This window comes from Geotrypetes seraphini, chromosome 7, assembly GCF_902459505.1.
Source record: "Geotrypetes seraphini chromosome 7, aGeoSer1.1, whole genome shotgun sequence".
Taxonomy (NCBI): domain Eukaryota; kingdom Metazoa; phylum Chordata; class Amphibia; order Gymnophiona; family Dermophiidae; genus Geotrypetes; species Geotrypetes seraphini.
In genome coordinates this window covers 112,326,007-112,349,840 of record NC_047090.1, presented here as the reverse complement: position 1 = coordinate 112,349,840, position 23,834 = coordinate 112,326,007, and the positions used below count along the sequence as shown (strand labels likewise).

At 43.5% G+C, this 23,834-nt stretch overlaps 1 protein-coding gene across 6 annotated transcripts in view; it reads right to left on the bottom strand.

The window, feature by feature from the left end:
- Positions 1-709: 709 nt before the first annotated feature.
- Positions 710-23,834, bottom strand: part of PSEN1 (presenilin 1) — a 99,554-nt gene continuing 76,429 nt past the window's right edge. For 5 of the 6 annotated variants that reach the window (XM_033953104.1, XM_033953106.1, XM_033953108.1 and 2 more), the window contains 4 exons: positions 20,922-21,008; positions 17,787-17,978; positions 10,980-11,098; positions 773-928 (listed from right to left, as the gene is read on the bottom strand). In XM_033953104.1, the coding sequence (XP_033808995.1) occupies positions 773-928; positions 10,980-11,098; positions 17,787-17,978; positions 20,922-21,008 (554 nt within the window). Of the gene's footprint in view, positions 929-10,979; positions 11,099-17,786; positions 17,979-20,921; positions 21,009-23,834 lie in introns of all 6 variants that reach the window. The other variant, XM_033953109.1, reaches the window with a different exon arrangement.

The following is a 23,834-nucleotide window of genomic DNA, read 5'->3' as shown; positions in this document are numbered from 1 at the left end:
GAATGAAAGGGAATAGGATGAAGTTAAGAGGTAACAGGCTCAGGAGTAATCTAGGGAAATACTTTTTTTTTACAGAAAGAATGGTAGATGCATGGTATAAGTCTCCTGGTAGAGGTGGTGGAGAAAAAGACTGTCTGATTTCAAGAAAAGTGTAGGATAGGTATGTGGGATCTCTTAGGGAGAGGAAGAGATAGTGGATGCTACGAATGGGCAGACTGGATGGGCCATTTGGTCTTTATCTGCTATCATGTTTTTATGTTAGGCGCCTAATCTAAGATGCCTTCCAGACAGTAGGTATGGTTAGGGGTGGATTGTGGGTGTGTTTTGCGTGTAGGCACCTAAAGTAGACTTAGATGCTGTTATTTAGGCCAAGAAAACCCTGCCATAAACAGTATGTGCCTAAGGTTCAGAACCTACTAATGCCTAAGCCCACTTTAGGTGTTGCTAGGCACAATTCCATAAACTGCACCTAATTTAAGATTGACATGTGCTGAGCACTGCATTTATAGAATCAGGCCCAAAATGTGTTTCTGAACCAAGACCCAGAGAGTTTTATGGGTAAGCCTCCTTTGAAAAGGAGCTCTTCAGTGGTTATATCATCTGAGGAGAGAGAAAGACAGTAAAATGTTCAGACTGGAAAGTTTAAGCATTAAACTTCAGTGTTATTCATTACCAAGGAAAATAATTTCTCTTCTTCCAGTTTCTCAGATTTTATGTAGTAAAAAAAAAAAAAATAATAATAATATACAGTAAGTGTTCATTGGCTAGAAAGCTAGATATAAAACTGGTGAAATGCCAGCTGGTCCATAAAGGGTTGCACTAGGTTGTCTGTAGCAAAGTAGAATACCAGTCCAAATGTAATGGAGATTGGAAGAGCTGGCAAGGCCTTCTTGAAGATGGCTAGAAGCAACAGTGTAAGGCACAGACCCTATAATAAGGAAAACAAAAATAGATTACAGGAGAGAATGCCAATAAGAAAATCTCCCCCCACCCCCTCCCTTTTTTACTTAAAAAATGTTTTCTTTAAATTGTTAACTTGTCAAATAAAATATCACTGGGTAAATAAATGAAGCTAGAAGACAGGAAGATCAATAAGACAATAGTAACTCTTTACTAGTGATGGAAGTGCAATGTCCATCAGTTGGAGGAGGGGAGGAAGATGGTTTGTCTATACCTCCTATCCTAGTTGCCTCATCTTTTATCCAACCATCATCCCAACACACACTTACTACTCCGGAGCTTTCCTCTTACATAAAACATGGTCTCCTCCTTGCCTTTTCTACTATCCATAGTTATAAGCCCCAACTAGTCCACTGAGAAAGTACTCTGGCTTCAATGGTTCTTAGGAATGCATTCTTCTCTGATTGAAGAAGATGAGTTGCATGATGTTACATGAGGTAAGAGAGAGGGGAGATGCTATGCCAGAGCTGCCAAGGTTTATGGTTTATTTAAACTTGCTATAGTGCCTGCAAATGTGATGTTGTACATAAATCTCAAAAATATGTGTTTTTTGAACCACTGCAATTTACCACTTTTTTAGAGAATAAGAACCTACTTTCTCCATGAAATCCACCATTATCTGGAGAAACATTCAAGGTGCATTGACTTGATTGGAAGAATAGGATGACAGTGGTTATGGAAGTGCTTTAAAAGTTAGGAAAATGACCTGTCCCATTGCCTATGTATAATTATTATGATATTAATCCTCCTAATTTTTCTTGATTCTTGGATTCCTCCCTCTATAGTTCTAATTTGGACATATTTTTGATGTTAGAGAAGTTGGGTATTAAGATCATTGATTGACTGTATAACCCTTCTTGCTTTTCCTGATAAGAAAAATAATATGATAATATAAAGTTATGTGACCCTTTCTGCAAATCGAATTTTGTGTTTGATGTAATATATGATTCAATAAATCAATTAAAAAATAAAAAAACTTGCTATACTGCCTTATGCAGATCAAAATAGTTTACATTTTAACAATAAGCAAAGAGAAAAGAAGCAATAAATTAGATAGGAAAGAAACCATTCATGCAAGATCAATCAACACTAAAAGGTCACTGGGAAAAGGGAATGAGCAGCAGCTAGGACAGGAGGATGGGGTAGAGGATGATGGATGAGTAGGTATGTAAAAGAGAAGTAGAGAGCTGCAAGAATGAAAGCTTATATAGGGCATCTAATATTCTTACACCAGCTTTTCACAAAACTAAAGGGAAAGGAAACCTAGGTCCAGTATTCCTTTGTTCCTCACAGTGATTGACCCGGCCATAATGCATCCTCTATAAGCCGGGAATATCATATACACATTTCATCCATAAGTCCGGTCCTTGTGTACACTAAGGGGATAATTCTATAAGGAGCTGCCTAGTAGAAAGCTGCACAAACAAAATAAATCCTGCAGAACCCACAGTATCTTCCCCGGGGCCACGGGGATTCTCCCCCCAGGATTGCGGGGACGGAGGCACCTCAAAGGGCTTGAATGTTACCTCAGTAGTGCACTTCCTTTTATTGCCCTACAGCCACACTTTACCCCTCCACAAAGCAGTGTGCAGTGGTTCCAGCATACCACCCGCAGTCGACCTGGAAGCCAATGTCAGAGGGAAGACTTCCAGTCAGCCACGTGCAGCAACTGTGGCCCTGCCAAGAAATGCATGCGGCTGGAAGGCAGGAAGGAGATGGCTGACTTGGACAGCTCCAGTAGAGTCTCATGGGAGGGGGGGGCACGGAAGTAGCTGGGCCACAAATTTGGGACAAAGGAAAAGCGCGTTGGGATACGGAAGGGGCATGAACTTGGGACAAAGGCTAGAAGGATGGAGGGGGACACAAACTTGGGACAGAGAAGAGAGAGAGGAAGGGGGCATGAACTTGGGACATAAAATGGAGGGAGGGAGGAAAGAGATGCTGAGATGGGAGAGGGAATAGAAAGGGAGAATTGTTGTGCATGGGTGTGTAAGAGGGAAAGAGAGATGGTGTACATGGAGGAAAGAAAAAAAAGAGGAGAATTGTTGGGCATAGGGAGGGAGAGGATTGAGGTACAGAGATGCATGGGGAAGAGAAAGATGAGAGGGAGAAATGTTGGATATGGTGGAGAGGGAGCAGTAGGACAGATTGAAACAGATGCAAGAGGGAGGAATGTTGGACCTGCTGGTGGAGGGAGAGATGTGGCATGGTGCTGGAGAGGGGTGACAGAAAGAGAAATGTTGGGGATGGGGCTGGTAGGCAAGGATGAAAGATGCTGCACATGGTCTAGGGCAGGGGTCTGCAACCTTTAAGACATAAAGAGCCACTTGGACCCGTTTTCGAAAAGAAAAAAAAACTTGGAGCCGCAAAACCATTATAAAACAAATCTAACACTGCATATATTGTTTCTTATCTTAATGCTATATACAGGATCATGCAGTTAGCTGTCAATCTGAAGAAAAAAAGGACTTTTTCACTTAACAATGTAAAATATATTTTTGCACATTAATAGCTAATTAAAATATTTAATTTAGCTGGTTAATGGGATTTTTGCTCCTGAACCTCAGTGCACAGTGTCTGCACATCAGGGCTGTAAGACGTCACCTTCATTTTCACACAGGCTTGCAAGCTGTCATCTGTGAGGCGTGATCGATGTTTGTTTTTAATATAGTTCATGTTGGAGAAGACCTGCTCACATACATATGTGGAGCCGAAGATCGACAGCACTTCAAATGCATACTTTTTCATGTTTATATAAGTGTTGGGGATGGCATTCCATGTTTCGAATACAAGTTGTCCAGTTTGGGAAGGTTTTCAATATCAGTCCATTTATGATTCTGAGCCATAATGGCCTTCTGATGGGCAACATCCTCAAGAGTAGCAGTCAAGCATTTGAACTTGGACACCCATAGATCATTACTGGGCCAATAAGCCCCCCATATAATGTGCCAGTAGCCACAGGCCCCCCTATAATATGCCAGTAGCTAATAGGAGCCCCCACAATATGCTAGTAGCCATAGCTCCCCCCTACATTGTGCTAGGAGTCATAGTCCCCCCTATAATGTTCCAGAGTCCAGGCCCCCCATATAATTAGCCACAATAGTAGGTTTTAGCACAGGGAGTTACGCTGAATGCCTCGCGCTGCTCTCAATGTTCATAGGCTCCCTGCGCTAAAAAACGATATTGCGGTTTAGTAAAAGGGAGCCATACTGCAAAATATAGACAGCAGATATAAATTCTCAAAACAGACACATTTTGATCACTAAATTGAAAATAAAATCATTTTTCCTACCTTTGCTGTTTGGTGATTTCATGAGTCTCTGGTTGCACTTTCTTCTTCTGACTGTGCATCCAATCTTTCTTCCTTTCTTTCAGCCTCCTGTATGTTTCCTCTCCTCCAGACCTCATTCTCTCCCCCAACTTTTTCTTTCTGTCTCCCTGTTCCCCCTTCTTTCTGTCTCTGTCTGCCCCCTTTCTTTCTTTCTCCGTGCCCTCCCCCAAGCCACTCGGTTTGCTGCCACCGCCATCGGGGAATAGCCCCCAAGCCACCGCCGTCCCAAGCTTTCCCTGCAGAAGCATCGCGCTGACCAGCATTCCGCTCCCTGTCGTCAATTCTGACGTAGGAGAGGAAGTTCTGGGCCAACAAGGCATTTCTCCTCATTCCATCCAGCCTGAGCCCCATCTCTCCTTGATCCAGCATTTCCCTTCTGTGTTTGTCAGAATTACCATTCCACCTATTTTCCAGCATCACCCTTCTTTGTGTCCATCTCACTATATCCCTATCTCACCACTTTTTCAGAATCTTCATTTGTCTCTGTCCTTGTCTTTACCCCATGTTCACCATTTGCCCTTTCAATGTCTTTATCCCCCCCACACACTTTTTCAGCATTACTTCTATGTCTCTATTTCACCTCCTCTTCATGTCCCCTCTGTATCTCTATCATTATTCAGTAGGTCCTGCTTACCCTTTCTCTTCTTTGTGTCACTATCTCCATTTTCAGCTTTCCCCCCCTTTTCCTTTGTTACTGCACCCTGTAGCTAGAATCTTTCCACCCTCCCTCCACTCCGGCCCAGCCCAGTATGAAATATTTCCTTTTGTTTCCCTCCCCTCTCTCTTTCTCTCTCTCTTCTCCTCCCTCACCCACGAGTCCTGCATCTGGCCCTCTCCCTTCTACCTGCACCTGGCAACACCCCCCTGCTCCGCAGCTCTCTTCTGCAACTCGTCAGCAGCGGTGATCAAGACAAGCTGCCGACATCGAGGCCTTCCCTCTACGAGTCTCGCCTTTGTGGAAAAAGAAGTTGAAACAAGCGGGACTCGCAGAGGGTAGGCCCCGACATCAGAAGCTTGTGTCGATCGCTGCTGCTGAGTTGGGCACCCCTGACTTAGAGCCATAGCGCACGAGAGAGCCTCCCACGGGGATGAAAACAGCCTACCTAAATTCTGGCGATGCAGGCATGCAGCTTACAAGTCCGGCGTTGCGGCAGGAAATAGCCATGCTGAGCAGTGAGCTCAGCACGTACACAGATGAAAGCCTTGCTTGCTGATTGGTCCGGCCCGCGTGACACACTACCGGAGCCGCGGCAAAGGTGAAAAAGAGCCGCATGCGGCTCTGGAGCCGCGGGTTGCCAACCCCCGGTCTAGGGGATGAGAGGGGGGATAAATGTCTGATGTGGCAGTAGAGGGGATGGGAGAGATGCACCCTGGATCCATCTATTTTTCTCTCCACTCCCTTTGCAGCAAAGGAAGGAATGAGACATGTTGCACTTAGAGGTGGAAGAGAGAAGAAGAAATGTTGTGCAGGAGTGGGGAGGGGAAAAGAGGGAGAATGATCCAGGATAGAAGGGAGTGAGGATGCTGTACAATAGGAGGGAAGGAAAAGAGAAATGCTGGACCATGGTAGGAGAAACCAACAGACTGCTTGAAGAAGAATTTGCAGAAGACTGGAAAGCAAAAAAAGAAAAACAGGGACAAACTTGATGAAAAATAAATCTCCAGACAACAAAGGTAAAAAATGGAATTTATTGACTGAAATATGTTAGCTTTGGGAAATGTATATAGCAGATGTCTTTGTATGGTGTTCAAAAGAAAAGAAAAGGAAATATACTTGTATTTCTGGTTTTATTTCTTCAGTGCTGAAGTATTTGTTTACCCTTACTGTGGCTGGTGGGGATCCCCAAGCACTGCCAACTGAGGACCTCCTCTAAAGCAGACGATAACTTCCCTCCACCAAGTATTAGCAGTTGCTGGCAGCATCCCTTAGCCACTGAGGTGCAGCATCTGTGACTTAGGGACGCTACTGCTGCCTGCCAAGCTTGCAAAAGGGACCCCAGTCACCTTCAGAAGAAGTCCTCAGCTGACATAGCTTGAGGGTCCTCAACAGCTGGAGTACAGTGTTCCCCCGGTCATTCGCTATCGGCAGTTCGCGGTCCCGGTCATTCGCAGTATTTTCCGACCGCAAACCGCCGACAAGGAGAGGGCAGCGGGAGAGGCAAGAGAGAGCAGCCGGAGTGCCGCGAGTACAGGAAATCACTCGCGGTACGCTCCAACTGCCTCTTCCTGCACTAAGTCGGGCCTTATCCAATCAGGAGCTGCTTTGACACGAAGCTCCTGATTGGATAAGACCCGACTTAGTGCAGGAAGAGGTGGTCAGAGTGTACCGCAAATGATTTCCTGCACTCGCGGTGCTCCGGCTGCTCTTCTGCTGCTCTCTCCTGCTGCCCTCTTCAGGCTCCCCCATGAAAAACCGTATTCGTGATTTTTCGAGATTCGCGGGGGTTCCTGGAACGGAACCCCCGCAAATATCGGGGGAGTACTGTATTTATATTTTATATTTACATTAGAGGCTCTGGCAGAGACCCGTTTACAAAGTATATATTCTTCCCAATTAATAACGTGTCTTTGCATATTTGTAATTGGGTTTCTACCAGAGCTTTTAATTCAGAGGCATAATTAAATGAAAAACTACTTCTGAAGTTTATGGGGACAGGCGGAGACAGAAGAGATTACTTTTGTGGATGGAATTTACTGCAAGCGAAGTCTACCGTGAGCTATCAAAAATAAAAGTGAACAAAGCTATGGGCCAGGACAATCTACACCTTAGAGTACTTCGAGAACTGTACGATGTCCTGGCAGAGCCATTGGCCGTGCTCTTCAATCTTTCTCTGAGCAAGGGAAAAGTGCCCCTAGACTGGAAAACTGCCAACGTTATCCCGCTCCACAAAGAGGGAGGTAGGTCGGAGGCTGAAAATTATAGACCAGTGAGTCTCGCATCAATAGTGAGTAAACTCATGGAAAAATTGATTAAGAACAGATTAGACACGTTCCTGGATGATGAAAGATTAAGGGATCCCCCCAGCATGGCTTTACAACAGGAAGGTCTTGTCAATCCAATCTGATAAGCTTCTTCGATTGGGTAACAAAAAAACTGGATGAGGGCGAGTCCCTGGGCATAGTATATTTGGACTTTAGTAAGGCTTTTGATAGTGTTCCACACCGAAGGTTATTAAACAAGATGAACTTGCTAGGAATAGGAGAAACACTGACAGCATGGGTACAAGATTGGCTTAGCGGAAGGCTTCAAAGAGTGGTGGTAAACGGTATCCCCTCAAAAACGTCGAGAGTGATCAGTGGAGTGCCGTAGGGCTCGGTCTTGGGCCCGATGCTATTTAATATCTTTGTTGGGGATCTGACTCAGCGACTTCGAGGCAAAATTACACTATTTGCCGACGACGCTAAACTATGCAGCGTTGTGGGCAGGGCATCAAAACCTGACAGTGCAACCAGGCCCAACACTATGGAGCAAGACCTGCTTGTGTTGGAAAAATGGTCCAGTACTTGGCAACTAAACTTTAATGCCAAGAAATGTAAAGCAATGCACCTTGGGAATGGAAATCCATGCAAAACATACACTTTGAACGGTGAAAACTTAACAAGAACTACTGCAGAAAGGGACTTGGGAGTTCTCATCCGGGAAGATATGAAAGCTGCTAATCAGGTGGAGAAAGCTTCAGCAAAGGCCAGACAAATGCTGGGTTGCATCAGAAGGAGCTTTATCAGCCGAAAGCCGGAAGTCATACTACCGTTATTCAGATCCATGGTGAGACCTCACCTGGAGTACTATGTCCAGTTTTGGAGGCCACATTATCAAAAGGATGTGAAGAGAATGGAGTCGATACAGAGAATGGCCACTCGGATGGTCTCAGGACTTAAAGACATCCCATATGAAGAACGCCTGATCAAACTGCGCTTATATTCTCTTGAAGAGCGCAGAGAAAGGGGGGACATGATAGAAACATTTAAATACATCATGGGCCACATCAAAGTGGAGGAGGAAATCTTTTTTCTAAAGGGTCCCACAGCGACAAGAGGGCATCCACTAAAACTTAAGGGGGGAAGATTTCATTGTGACAACAGGAAATACTTCTTCACCAAACGGGTGATTAATCGATGGAATGATTTTCCCCACCAGGTCGTCGAAGCCAGTAGCGTGCTCGACTTCAAGAGTTGATGGAACAAACAGGTGGGAGTACTACAGAGTTATGCTCAATCGATAGATACTCCAGGGAAGAAGGGTCCTTGAGTGGGCAGACTAGTTGGAGGGAGGGTTCTCAAGTGGGCAGACTTGTTGGGCCGTCGGCCCTTTTCTGCCGTCACATTCTATGTTTCTATGGGCGGGGACAGATTCGATTTCCAGTGTGAAGGGGTTTGATTTATGTCCTTGCGCAACTCTACTGCCTAGTTGTGACAATATTTTAGTTATTTATGCATGTCAATGACTTCTAATAAAAAACTGATCAGTGGAAAACTATATGCCATGATTTGATGGCCTTGTGTATCAGCAGAGTTTGGTGGCATAAGCAAGCATGCAAATTATAGAATATTTTAATTTATTTATGCCCAGCTAAGTGTGGGCAATTATACCAGCTTTAGGGCTGGTGCAAGTGCTCACCCTAACAAGTAAGCGTGCTTTCGGCCAGTATTCTTTAAAGAAAAGCAGGAGCTTCAGATTAAAGAGCAGCTATAATGATTTAATAGGAGGAGGTTGGTGATAATTTTGTTTTTTATGAATTTGTTATTTTTTTTTTAATATAAAGTATCTAGGTTAATATTTTTATATACCATATATACGCGAATATAAGACGATCTGAATATAAGTCGAGGTACCCCTTTTGCCCCCAAAAAAGGAGGAAAAAAGGTTGACTCAAATATAAGCTGAGGGGGGGGGGTTAATATTCATGTGCCCTGCCCTGCCAGGATCTGCACCCAGCCCCTGTCATTGCCCTGCCAGGATCTGCACCCAGCCCCCCCTCACTTCCTGCCAGGCTCTCCATCCTGTCCCCCTCCCTCCCTGTTCTACCCTCCACCCTATACCCCCCTCCCTGCCAAGCTCTGCACCCTGTCCTACTTTCCTGCCCTGTACCTTGTCCCTCTTCTCTCCTATTGTCCTGCAGGCCTCCAATGAGCTTGCCATATGACCTGGTGGTCCAGTGGTAGGCCAGGACAGGAGGGATTCCTCCTGTCTCCTGTCCCGGCTGACTGACAATTTTTTTACCTCCCTCCTGCCTCCCCCCACGTACTTTTCTGAATGCCTGGTGGCCCAGCGGTGTGCCGGTCAGGAGTGAGCTTTCTGCATTCCTGCCCGGCCCTTAGCCGCTCACTGAATGATTGCTGCCAGGTCTCACTAGTCCCGCAAGAACTGGTGGCAGCCATTCAGCAAGTGGCTGAGTGCAGGGCATGTGCGCAAAAAACTCACTCCTGCCTGGATCACTGCTAGACCACCAGGGATTTAAAAAGGTACACAGGTGGAGGTGGGAGGGAGGTAAAAATTTATCAGAATTGTCTCGGCCCACCAAGTCATATGGCAGGCTTGGCAGAAGCCTGCAACAAGTCCAGGAGAGGGGCAGGTGGGCGCTGACCTGAATAAGATGAGACCCCCCATTTTGGGGCAATATTTCTGGCTCAAAAATCTTATCTTATATTCAAGTATATACTGTAAATCATTTTTTTTGACAAATTGTTTTCATCTGTGTTTTATGTAATCACTTTGGATGAATCTTTTGGTTATATAAAGGTATATGAGTTTTTAGTGTAAACACAGATATGATCCGAGATTCGTGATGGGGTTGAGCAGCAAATTCATTTTATGTCTCCAAGCCTTCTTCCTTGTGTTATAGACTTCACATCTCACCCTTACTCTTCCTTATTTTACATTACTCCAGTATATTTACAGTATATTTGTAATCAAGGTCTCCTTTTAGTGTTGTTCCTTCCTTCTTTGATTATTATTTTCAAGTAAACCACTAAATTATATTTTTCATCTGCATATGTTAAATAAACTTGAAATATGAAATATAAATAAAACTCACAGTTCTTGGGGTAATCAATTCTAATGAAAGTGTGAAACTAGCAACCTCCTACAGTTCTGAAAATCCCTTCAAATTTGAATTTGAGCAACAATATAAGTATTGTATTTAAATAAAAAAATAGTCTGAAAAGCTAGCTTCCCCCCATTGGGCTAGATTTTTTTTTAGTTTATTTGAATGTTTTCAACAAGGTTTTTCTTTTTCATGTTTCATTGTTTTAAGATGTACTGTTTCTTTTAATTTTGTTCTGTAATTTTTATTTATTATTGTAAACTGCTTAATGTCTAACTAAAAGTGGTACACCGAATTACATATTTAAATTCATATTTGCTTCAATATTATTTAACTGTTCTATTCTCTTCTCCTCTTTTACATCAACAAACCCATGCCCCAGAACTCTACTAAGAAATCATTAATTATATGTTCATATTTTATTATTTTTAACATATAACTCCATTTCCAATTTCTCCCCTCTCCACCACCACAAATCTTCATTATGGCCAAGTTACCCGTCCATGACAAAGCATACTGACTTATATTTCCTTTGCTGGGGAAAAACAGAAGGGACTATGAGGGTGAACTCCCAACTCCCCCTTTGGCTCAACATTCCTTCTGCTCCCTCCCTCTCAATCTCATACCTATTCAACTTTACTCACAATTAATATGGCTACAAAACAGGCCAGTGTTGTGTTCCAGTCGCCACTGGCTGTTGCAGATGCCTTGCCTACCAGAACACTGTAGAAAATGAAGTCTCCTAAACCAAGCTTCACTCCCCCTGTGGAGAAAAAATACAGAACATATAAAAATGAGAATTAAAGAACACAGGTTTGTTCTGTTTTGGGTCCAAATGTGAATTATGATTTTTTTTTTATATATCAAAACCACAATCAGAATTTCAAACATCTGTGTTAACTGTTTCTTTTTGAGAAGTCTCTTAGCGGTTTATTTCCAACTGGCTTGGACCAATGAAGATATCATTCCTACATAAAGGGAAAACAAGGTTCCATATTTCCTTATTAGTTGTAGCATTTGGTTCTCTCTGTGAATAAATTTTACTGCAGGAAAAGCTCAGCACCAAATACATTAAAATCTGCATCTTCACAATCTTATGAACACTTGAATCAAGGGGACAAAATTTCCACTTTCCCATCACACACCCAGTAAGAATGTCTGTACCACCACAGCAAACTATGATTTACAACATTCTGCCAGGCAGGGCTGGTTTAACCTATGGACCATATAAGGCTCTGGCCCAGGGCACCAGCACTCAAGGTTGATTGCTGGTATACCCAAGACATGATATATCACTCCAGTTTTCACACAATTATACTGGCTCTCATTACAACAGTGAATATATTACAAGGTGCTTTCGACAGTGCGCGAAGTTCTATATTGGTCTGTCCCACTGTGTTTTCAAAATCTCTGGAAAATCAATCAACCCGGTAGAAGGTTGAGGTCTGAGGGAGGGATGAAATTGATTACTGATAAGGAAGAGAGTTCATTATGTAAAGTGAAAAATGTTTCTTGTTTTCCATAGCTGGAAAAACTATGGAATTCTCTTCCTGGAACTTTGAGACTATGCATGGATCACTTGATCTTCAAGAGACTGTTGAAAATGCAATTATTTGTGGATGTTTTTATATAATGTATGATGGGAGGACATTGACCTTATGGTAACTTAAGAACAAGTTTATGAGTACAGAGCTCCCCCACAAATTCGCAGTCAGTGATTCGCGGTCCTGGTCATTCGCGGTATTTTTTGACTGCGAATGACAGGGCAGGAGAGGGCAGCCGGAGAGGCAGGCAAGTGAAGGAAATCACTTGCGGAATGCTCCAACTGCCTCTTCCTGTACTAAAGTTGGGCCTCATCAATCAGGAGCTGTGTGTCAAAGCGGCTCCTGATTGGTGAGGCCCGGCTTTAGTACAAGATGAGGCGGTTGGAGCATACCGCGAGTGATTTCCTTCATTCGCCAGCGCTGTGGCTACCCTCTCCTATCTCCCCTGCTAAAAACCGTATTTGCAGTTTTTCAACATTCGCGGGGGTTCCTGGAATGGAACCCCCGCGGATATCAGGGGGTACTGTAATGTAAAGAATGGAAGGACTTTGATTTTGCTATAGTAACTTTGTAGCACCGAGTTTACGAGAAATGCAAAGAATTAGTGTTGATGATATATTTAAGCTATACAGGCAGTCCTTGGGTTAAGTACAGATTCTGTTTTATAAATTGTTCTTAAGTTGAATTTGTATGTAACTCGGATCTAGTGTTCTTCCCACCTTCCCCACCTCTTTGAGGCCCCTCTTATATTCCTTTCCATCCATCGCACCGTTCCCTCTCCACCACCATATCGAACAATACTCCTTCTCATCTCTATCTCACTCCTCTCCCACCACCATTTCGAACAATACTCCTTCTCATCTCTATCTCACTCCTCTCCCACCACCATTTCAAACAATACTCCTTCTCATCTCTATCTCACTCCTCTCCCACCACCATTTCAAACAATACTCCTTCTCATCTCTATCTCACTCCTCTCCCACCACCATTTCAAACAATACTCCTTCTCATCTCTATCTCACTCCTCGCCCACCACCATTTCAAACAATACTCCTTCTCATCTCTATCTCACTCCTCTCCCACCACCATTTCAAACAATACTCCTTCTCATCTCTATCTCACTCCTCTCCCACCACCATTTCAAACAATACTCCTTCTCATCTCTATCTCACTCCTCGCCCACCACCATTTCAAACAATACTCCTTCTCATCTCTATCTCACTCCTCTCCCACCACCATTTCAAACAATACTCCTTCTCATCTCTATCTCACTCCTCTCCCACCACCATTTCAAACAATACTCCTTCTCATCTCTATCTCACTCCTCGCCCACCACCATTTCAAACAATACTCCTTCTCATCTCTATCTCACTCCTCTCCCACCACCATTTCAAACAATACTCCTTCTCATCTCTATCTCACTCCTCGCCCACCACCATTTCAAACAATACTCCTTCTCATCTCTATCTCACTCCTCTCCCACCACCATATCAAACAATACTCCTTCTCATCTCTATCTCACTCCTCTCCCACCACCATATCAAACAATACTCCTTCTCATCTCTAACTCACTCCTCTCCCACCGCCATTTCAAACAATACTTCTTCTCATCTCTATCTCACTCCTCTCCCACCACCATATCAAACAATACTCCTTCTCATCTCTATCTCACTCCTCTCCCACCACCATATCAAACAATACTCCTTCTCATCTCTACATCACTCCTCTCCCACCACCATATCAAACAATACTCCTTATCTCTATATCACTCCTCTCCTATCATATCAAACAATACTCCTTCTCATCTCTATCTCACTCCTTTCCCACCATCATGTCCGATAATTCTCTCTTCCTCCCTATGCCCAATAAGTCTCCTCTCTCTTCCTCACTCCTCTCCCACCATCATGTCTGATAATTCTCTCTTCCTCCCTATGCCCAATAAGTCTCCTCTCTCTTCCTCACTCCTCTCCCACCACCATGTCTGATAATTCTCTCTTCCTCCCTATGCTGAATAAGTCTCCTCTCTCTTCCTCACTCCTTTCCCACCATCATGTCCGATAATTCTCTCTTCCTCCCTATGCCCAATAAGTCTCCTCTCTTCATCTCCCCATGTGCACCATCTCTTTCCCTCTCTGACACTTTGCCTAACAATTCTTCCTTTCTATCCCCTTTCCCCACTTCAACATCTCTTTCCCTCACTCCCTCCATTCTTCCATCCTATAGATCATGCTCTCCACCCTCCATTCTGTGTCCCACGTTCATGCCCCTCCCTCCTTCCTTCTGTTGCCTGTCCGAAGTTTGTGCTCCCTCCCCCTAGTCCCAACTTGCCCCTCTCCCTTCCTGCCATGTTCTAATGTGGCCTTCTCTCTCCCTCCCTCCATTCTTTTTATTTATTTATCCATCCCAACCTCCCGGCTTAAACTATGGGATGGTGACGTCAGACTTGAGCATTTATTTATTTATTTTAAAAATTTATTGACTGCTTAAGTCTAGGCGGTTTATATGAGAACATACATAGTATTAAAACAAATGACATACTGGCAGTCCCCGTTTTACGAACATCTGACTTACGTCAGACTTAATCCTCCACTGCCCCAGGTACATTAGATAGACCCGCTGGGACAGATAGGAAAAATGCTTGAGTACTTGATTTCTAACCTGTTCTGAGCTCCTTTGGGAGGACAGACTTACTTGGGCATAATAAAAGAGATACAAGTTGCCCTAACTAAATACTCAGTATTTGGGTAGCAATTCCAGGTTTTTGGGCTCCCCAATTTAGGAAGTATCCAAGGTAGCTCTTCCTCAGATGAGATGCAAACAGATACATTATGGGTATTCCCCAATTTGAGGAATATGTAATTTGCTACCCCCCTGTCCAGAGACCGTCTGCAGTTCCAGATACCAACTTTGCTAAGAGTTTGTCCTTTCCAGACAGATACATACCCAGTTCCACTTTCTGACAGCCTCCTGATTAGAGAATGACATGGGAAAAATTTTTCCACGTTCCCGCAGGATTTCATTTCCCCATCCTGTCCCTTTGAGTTTTGTTGCAGTCCTTGTCCCTGCCTCATTCCTACAAGATCTGCCTTAACCACACAAGCCTCGAATGAAAGATTAGGTTTCTTACCTCTTCTAATCTTCCTTCTTGTAAATTTCATCTGAAGGATGAACTAGAGGGTTCTTGTATGTCTGATAGCTTCAGCTGCAGGGCAACTAAAAAGATAGCCTTTGGGCTACCTGCCCAGGAGCTTCCTGTCCTGCTCAATTAGTAGAAAAGCCATGTAGAGCTATGACAACAGGAAACAGAAGAAAAGAAAGAGAGGGCGCGGGAACTCCCGCTAACAGTCAATTCTGCTCGTGAAATTATTATACTAAAAACTACGGTCAAAAAAGGCCAACTGGAATCAAACACATAATGTAAACATTATAAACTGCAAAACCCAGGAATTCCTGGAGAACAGATACAGCCTGAAGATCAGAAGAGGCATCCCCCTGGGAATCCCCCAACCCTTAAACCTTACAAGGGGTATATGCATGTAATTCTTAGTGAGGCCGGTCAAAGACAGAAATCCAGCTTCCAAGTTAATGAAGAGGCAACCTGCGAATTGGACAAAACAGATGGGTTCAGCCTCCAGAGGAGATTTACAAGAAGAAAGATTAGCAGAGGTAAGAAACCTAATCTTTCATTCTTGTACAATCCCTCTGGAGGCTGAACTAGAGGGAGGGACATATTAAAGCAGTCCCAAATCTCAGGGGGGGGCCCGATGAGCCCGCCGCGAGAACAGAAGCGCAAAAAGCCGTATCACCCTTAGCCACCACATCAAGCCGGTAAAACCTGATAAAGGTATGAAGAGAAGCCCACATGGCTGCCCGACGAATCTCTTCAGGCGAGACCGCATGAAATTCAGTCCACGAGGAAGCCATTCCTCTAGAAGAGTGAACCTTCACCCCAAGGGGAGGCTTCTTCCCCGTCGCCACATAGGCCGCGGAAATGGCCGCAGGTATCCTACGCGAAATAGTAGCCTTGCAAGCAGGCCGACCCCAATGCGCAGGGCCCGCCAGAACAAACAGATGGTCCAACAGACGGAAGTCTTTAGTGGCCTCTAGGTACCTCAAAATGAGACGCCGTACATCCAGACCGCAAAACATGGTCCTGAGACTTGGAACCTGAAGAAACAGAGGCTGGCAAATGAACTTCCAGGTTGACGTAGAAAGTGGAAAACACTTTCGGAAGAAAAGAAGGCACAGTCCTCAAAATCACCGCAGACTCCCTGATGCTAAGAGAAGGATCTCTGTACGACAAAGCCTGAAGCTCTGACACTCGCCGTGCCGATGTGACTGCCACCAAGAAGACTGTCTGAATGGTAAGAACTTTCAGAGAGATCCCATCCAGGGGTTCAAAGGGCGGATGAGTCAGGGAGCGTAGGACCAAATTCAGGGTCCAGGACGGGCAAGGCAGGCGCCAAGAAGGCCTCAGCCTCCCGGCCCCCACAAGAACCGGACAACAACTGGGTGAGAAATCAGAGAACCCCTGAACGAAGAAGAACCTAAACAGAAGAGTCCCACAATCTAAACACGCAGAGAAGAGACCACCAGACCCTTTCTGAGGCCATCCTGCAGGAAGTCCAGAACATGAGCCACCGATGGTACTAATGGGTCCACCTGAATCCCCACACACCAAGCCTGAAAACACCTCCAGGCTTTCATGTAAGCCGATACCATCGATTTCCACTTGCTCAGCATGAGCGTGCAATAACCACAGAGGAAAAACCCCTGTCACGAGCAGAATTAAAAGATTTCAACCATACAGCGAAGCTGCAGGAACAAACTGAGCAGGACAGGAAGCTCCTGGGCCAGTAGCCCAAAGGAGAGGGATAATCTTTTAGTTGCCTGCAGCTGAAGCTATCAGACATACAAGATCCCTCTAGTTCAGCCTCCAGAGGGACTGTATAAGAACACTTATGATTTTTAAGTGTTTGAGGCTTGTGCTGATGAGGACAGAGCTTGCAGGAATGGGGCAGGAAGAGGAAAAGAACTCTCCGGGATGGAAAAATGAGTTCCCGTGTCATTCTCTACTCCTGATAAAGGAAATATGTTCTTGCATGTCCCATAGAAACAGCTACCTGATTGACAATTACAATTCTTTTGACCAACTGAACTGTGAAAGCAATCAGTTCTAGGAAATTGATCTGATAAAACTTTTTTTTCCAACTGAAGAACAAACTTCCACACTTCTGACTACAGATCCCTTTACATGATCTTCCTAGCTTAGGTTAGATGTGCTAAGGTACTTTAGAGTAATTGGGAAAGGTGACTTTGGTCAAGTTTGATTGAATTAGCCACCTAGACAGGGACAGCCTGAACTTCATGGTCTTGCAAAAAGTTGAGAGGCTTGCAGCCATTGAGGTCACAAGGCCTGCCTCATCCTGACAAGATCAGGATATCTAATATTATTAGAGTACCGCATTTCCCCACATATAGGCCACAGGAAATGCCGATATAGGTTTCTAAAATTCTTAGATAAGCCACCCCATGTTACTAGCCGTAGTAGAAGACTAGTGACTGATTTATTAATTGGGAGTGGGTGTACTATTTTAGTATTGTCCTTGATTTGTTTTGTGTTTGGATATATGTTTTATTGTGTATGAATGGCAATATAGTATGCAGTTCTGGAGATGGTAGTTCTACATGGCAGATTCTAGATATTTCCTTTGACTTGGATGTGTAAGATTGCTGGCTCCTCATCCATACTCTGAAATCAGACCATTTGACAAGTAGATCGCAGGTGACCTTGTATCCCATTTTAATGACAAAATTCAACAATATGCAAGTCATGAACACTATTACAATATATCTTTTGCCTGATGAGATGCAACCTGTGGCACCTGGAAGTTGGAAACTACTTACTCTCCTCAGGATCTTCAGCAGTTGTAGCGTTACTTGGAAGTGCCTGGACAGCAGTTCTTGACTCTAAAGTAGATTCATGAGATCCTACATTTTGATTCCTTTGGGCTATCCATTGTGAATTAAAGCCTCCATCATCATCATTATTAGCACTCTGATCATTAGCAGCAACACTTTTCATCTGGTTTGCTGGGGCTGCAAATGAAGCAATAATTTAATGCACATATTCCTTCTATAAAGCAACTAACTCCCCCCCCCCCCACAAAAAAAAAAAAAAAATACTATGCATCTAACATTTATTTTCCATTGCCTGGTTGAGAACCATCACATGGCCTGTCTCTTGCTTCTACAATATGGTAAATACATTTTTTAAAAAAATTCTTTATTCATTTTTACAACTTACAAGTGCATCAGAAAATGACATTTGAACTTGAACATCACTTGCTTTTCTAACATAATCAACTTAAATTAATGAAATTTAACCCCCTCTCACCCACTCTTTCCATAACTTATGTAATCATGTATACCTTATAATAAATTCTTTCCTACCAATCAAAATATTTAATGAAATACCAAAAAACTACCCCCCCCCCCATCATTTGCAATTGTACTATTAAGGGAAAAATGTTATCCATTCATTACAAACATCTTTAAATTTACTAAAATTCCCTTTCTGTGTGGCTAATGGTTTATATATATGACACAACAAATTCCACCAGAAACTGTAATTCAATCTACTCCAATTTTCCAATTAAATGTAATGTGTTATATGGCAACTCCTGTCATAATAAGTAAAAGCTTATCCAGCAGCATTTATATTTCATTAATCTTAAATTGCTAAGGGTGTTGTACTGGCCGCAATGGGTAGAGAAGGGAGCTTGAGATATTCCAGGTCTCTCACTCTCTCTTCCCTCCCCAAGATCTAGCTTCTTTCCCCTCTTTCTTCCCTCCAACCCCTCCCAGGTCTCTGAACCTCTCTCCCCTCCCTGTGCCTCTGCATATCCCTTTCCCTCCAACTTATAGCCAAAAGTTCTCTCCCCTCTCCAGGCCCCAACCCTTTAATCTCCTTCCAAACCTCACAATTCCTTCCCCCCAGGCCTACCGAGATACCTGGTGATCCAGCAGGGGTCTTCATAGCAGGAGCGTGGCCTTCTCACTCCTGCCTCCACACAGCTAAAATGGCTGCCGTGTCCTTTCGTGGCTGCTCACGCCATTTCCTGTAGTACCATGAGCTGCCACATTAGGTCGCAGCAGACATTTTTGAAGGCAGCCGCAAGGAGGCAGGAGCAAGAGGGCCACGCTCCTGCCATGAAGACCCCAGCTGGACCACAAGGCAGGTACCTTGGTAGGCCTGGGGAATCATGGAAGGAAGTTGAAGAGTCAGGGCCTGAAGAGCTGCAGTCACATGACAGAAGAGCCACATGTGGCTCATGAACCACAGATTGCCGACCCTTGTGTTAGGTTCAGGGGGCATTCAATCACCGGTAAGGTCTAGGGTAGCAATTTTTTAAAACTGCTAATTTTTCCAACAATCCAGATATATGTTGAACTTAACTACAGAGCAAATCTGCACTGGTTAGTATCAAAAGCTATCTGTTTCTATTATCAACAGAAAATGCTGGCTCTTGTTCTGTCTTAATGAATTAATGCTGGCTATGAAATACATTTTAAAAAATCAATAAGAGACATCTTTAAATAACTCACAGACAATGTGATGGATGACGGATTATAAAATTTTCAAAACAGCTCACATATTTTGTCATAATAATCCATATTGCCCCCTAATCAAGTAACTTGATTTCTTTACTGTAGCTCTGGCCATGGTTTGTCTCTTTCTAGGACCATTGCAATATTTTTATTTTTGATCTGATGGTTTTATGCTCTTTGGGTTTCCAAAATCAATAATAACCAGAGCTGGGATCTACCATCTTTAGCCTTCATTCACTACTAACTAACTAATTTAAAAGGGGATAGATTCCATACAAACGTAAGGAAGTTCTTCTTCACCCAGAGAGTGGTAGAAATCTGGAACGCTCTTCCAGAGGCTGTTATAGGTGAAAACACCCTCCAGAGATTCAAGACAAAACAAGTTCCTGCTGAACCAGAACGTACGCAGGTAAGGCTAGACTCAAATAGGGTACTCATCTTTGACCTAAGGGCTGCTGTGTGAGCGGACTGCTAGGCACGATGAACCACTGGTCTGACCCAGCAGCGGCAATTCTTATGTTCTAACTAAAGACACGTCTTCTCATTTTTACATTTCCTTCCAATTTATAAAAGCTATTAAATCACAGCTAATGTAAACTGCTCTGGATTGACTACCCAGTCATTAGTAGCGGTATAAAAGCTTTCAATAAACAATTTACATTGGTCCTATCACTGAGAAAGTGATCTACTAGGGCACTAAGCACCAGGAATCTTAACAGAATCCTGAAGCCATGGACTTTAAATCCATTCAGTAGAGGTCACTATTGCAAAATCTCTCTTTCTTTTCCTGCCCATTCATGAGCTATGAATACTGCTTCTGCAGCATCCCCAGTCCAGGCTAACCCAGGAACAGGAATCCAGGTTCCTCCACATGGTGGTGTTGAGCAGTGGTTCCCAACCCTGTCCTGGAGGACCCCTAGGCCAGTCAGGTTTTCAGGATAGCCCTATTGAATATGCATGGAGCAGATTTGCATACCTGGCACCTCCATTATATGCAGATCTCTCTCATGCATATTCATTAGGGCTATCCTGAAAACCCAACTGGCCTGGGAGTCCTCCAGGACAGGGTTGGGAACCACTGGTGTAGAGTACTGCCACCAAGTCAGTCTCATCTGTAAGTATTTGACTGCCTTAAGCAGTCATTGTTCTGATTCTACATCAGCAGTAAAATTCTACAAAGTATACAATATATTGACTGGTTAATGCAAAATGCCATCACAGCCTTATTACAAGCATTCTCAAAGTTTGATGTCAAATCAAATTTGATACAGTTGCTCTGGAATGAATCAAACACAGGACATGAGAATCCTGACAGACAAATCTAACAAAATACATTCTTGTAGAATAAACTCTTCATGAAATATCATTTTGAAAAAAGCTTGTATCGTGTGGTAGGGAGGTATTTGAACTAGAAAGCTATCTACACCTTACCTTGTTTTCTAGATTTAGCACCCTTTGAAGTGGTTTGCTTGGCATCTGGATCTGCATCTGCCATATTCACCAGCCAAACCATTGTAGCTGTTGAAGAAAATTAAGCCTTGGTAAACATACCAAGATGTGTCAAAATATTAATACTGCCCAACCATCATAATTTCATATTGCTGTTTAATTAATCAATCTTTTAAAACACCACAACTAGTGTAACATCGATACCCAGATAGAAATCAGATAGCCACTTTGTGTTGGATCAGATATTTTTCAAAGCCAGGGCTTCTAGTGGATACTTTACAGCCAAAATACAACTTCATTATTAAATGAAAGTAATTTTCAACCTGTCTGCTCAGCTGTAAACTATGTATACCTTTTTAATACATGTGCTATATGCAAACTTTCCAAGGAAAATGACCTACATTGTTTCTCTTTAAAAATTAGCACATGCAAAGCACTAAGGGCCTCTTCTACTAAACTGCGCTAGCAGTTTTAGCGCCGGGAGCAGCGCTGCTCCCGATGCTCATAAGAACTCTATGAGCATCGGGAGCAGCGCGGGCCATTCAGCGCAGCTCCCCGCGCCTAAACCGCTAGCGCGGTTTAGTAGAAGAGGGGGTAAGTTTGCACCTGTTTTTTTTATTTGACTGGGGTAGGGGGGATAGAACATGTTTGAAAATTGCCCTCTTGGAGGTAATTTTTTAAAAGATTTTCTTGCACATAGAGGCTTTTTTTACATGCAGAAAAGAAAAGATTAGGTTCTTACCTCATTAAATCTTCTTTCTTGTAAACCCACACTTTATTCCTGAACTCTCAGGTAGTCAATCCCATTTTGCGAGATCTCTTGTAGGAAGCTTCATTTGCATAATTTTGCCTTCCTCTCTTACCTAAAGACTGCCTTCCAACTTCCAATGTGTGGCAAAGTAGACAGTCATTCCTGTAGAGGGAGGAGTTCAGGGAAACTCCTCGAGAAACAAATCTAATCTGCTCATATCAATAAACATAACAAACAACATTTTTTTTGAAAATAGAATAAACAATGAAAACAATGAAACTCAGCCTGCACTAACAGTGTGTGGGCACATCAACGAGACTCCTGGAGTAAAGCACGCAATATTTGCGGATGGTATTCTTGGTAAGGCTGATTAAAAAAACCAAGAAGTCCAACTTATCGGTACTTATTGAGGCAGACAATCAGCATCTCCCAGGGCGGGTTTCAGGAACAGAGTGTAGGTTTACAAGAAAAAAAGATTAACAAGGTAAGAGCCTAATCTTTCCTTCTTGTGCAACCCCACTCTATTCCTGAATTCTAGGGATCAATAGTGTGTAAACTTATGGAAAAATTGATTAAACACAAATTAGATAAGGTTCAGGACGATGAGAGGCTGAGAGACCCCCATCAGCATGGATTTACAAAGGGAAGGTCCTGCCAATCCAATCTAATCAGCTTCTTTGACTGGGTAACGAAAAAAACTAGATAAGGGAGAGTCCCTGGATGTAGTGTATTTGGACTTCAGTAAGGCTTTTGATAATGGCCCACACCGTAGATTATTGAACAAGATGAGCTCGCTGGGACTAGGAGAAACATTAACTGAATGGGTTAAAGACTGGCTCAGTGGCAGACTTCAAAGGGTAGTGGCAAACAGTACTCCCTTCGAAACATCGGAGATGTTTAGTGGAGTACCGCAGGGATCGGTCCTGGGTCCAATCCTATTTAATATTTTCGTACGGGATCTGCCTCAGGGACTTCAGGGTAAAATTGCATTATTTGCCGATGATGCTAAATTATGCAATGTAGTGGGCGGAGGTACTGTGCCCGACACTATGACACAGGACCTACTGGAGCAATGGTCTACTATTTGTAAACTAAGTTTTAATGCCAAGAAGTGTAAAGTTATGCACCTTGGTAGCGGAAACCCATGCAGAACCTACACTCTGAACGGTGAGACCTTAACTAGAACTGTTATAGAACGGGACCTGGGAGTAATCATTAGTGAAGATATGAAGACGGCCAATCAAGTGAAGAAAGCTTCATCCAAGGCTAGACAAATGCTGGGTTGCATCCGGAGAAGTTTCGTCAGCCGAAAGCCCGAAGTGGTAATGCCGCTGTATAGGTCCATGGTGAGACCACATCTGGAATATTGTGTTCAATTTTTGGAGGCACATCAAAAGGATGTGCAGAGAATGGAATCGGTTCAGCGAATGGCCACTAGGATGGTCTCAGGACTCAAGGATCTCCCATATGAAGAACGCCTAGGTAAGTTGCAGCTATACACTCTCGAGGAACGCAGAGAGAGGTGATACATTATAGAGACGTTCAAATATGTTACTGGCCGTATTGAGGTGGAAGAAGACATCTTTTTCCTCACAGGACCTATGGCGACAAGAGGGCATCCACTAAAAATCAGGGGTGGGAGATTTCATGGTGACACTAGGAAGAATTTCTTCACCGAAAGGGTGGTTGATCGATGGAATGATCTTCCACTTCAGGTAGTAGAGGCCAACAACGTGCTCGATTTTAAGAATAAATGGGATAAACATGTGAGTTCACTTTGAGGAAGTGCTTAGGGGGGGTGGGTTATTCGAGTGGGCAGACTTGTTGGGCCAACGGCCCTTTTCTGCCATCATACTCTATGTTTCTATGTAACAGAGTAGTCCCTCAAACTTAGGGTGGGACTGATGAGCCTGCTACCCTCTTGGCCACCTCATCTATTCTGTAAAACTTCATGAATGTATGCAGAGAAGACCAAGTGGCGGCTCTACAAATCTCTTCTGGGGAAACCGTTGAAGATTCCTTCCACAAGAAAGTAACACCTCGTGTGGTGTAGGCCTTTACCAAAATAGGTATCTCAGCAAAAGTCTGTGCACATCCAGAGATTTTAATACCCTGTCATTTTTTCTCAAACCTGAAGGTGTATA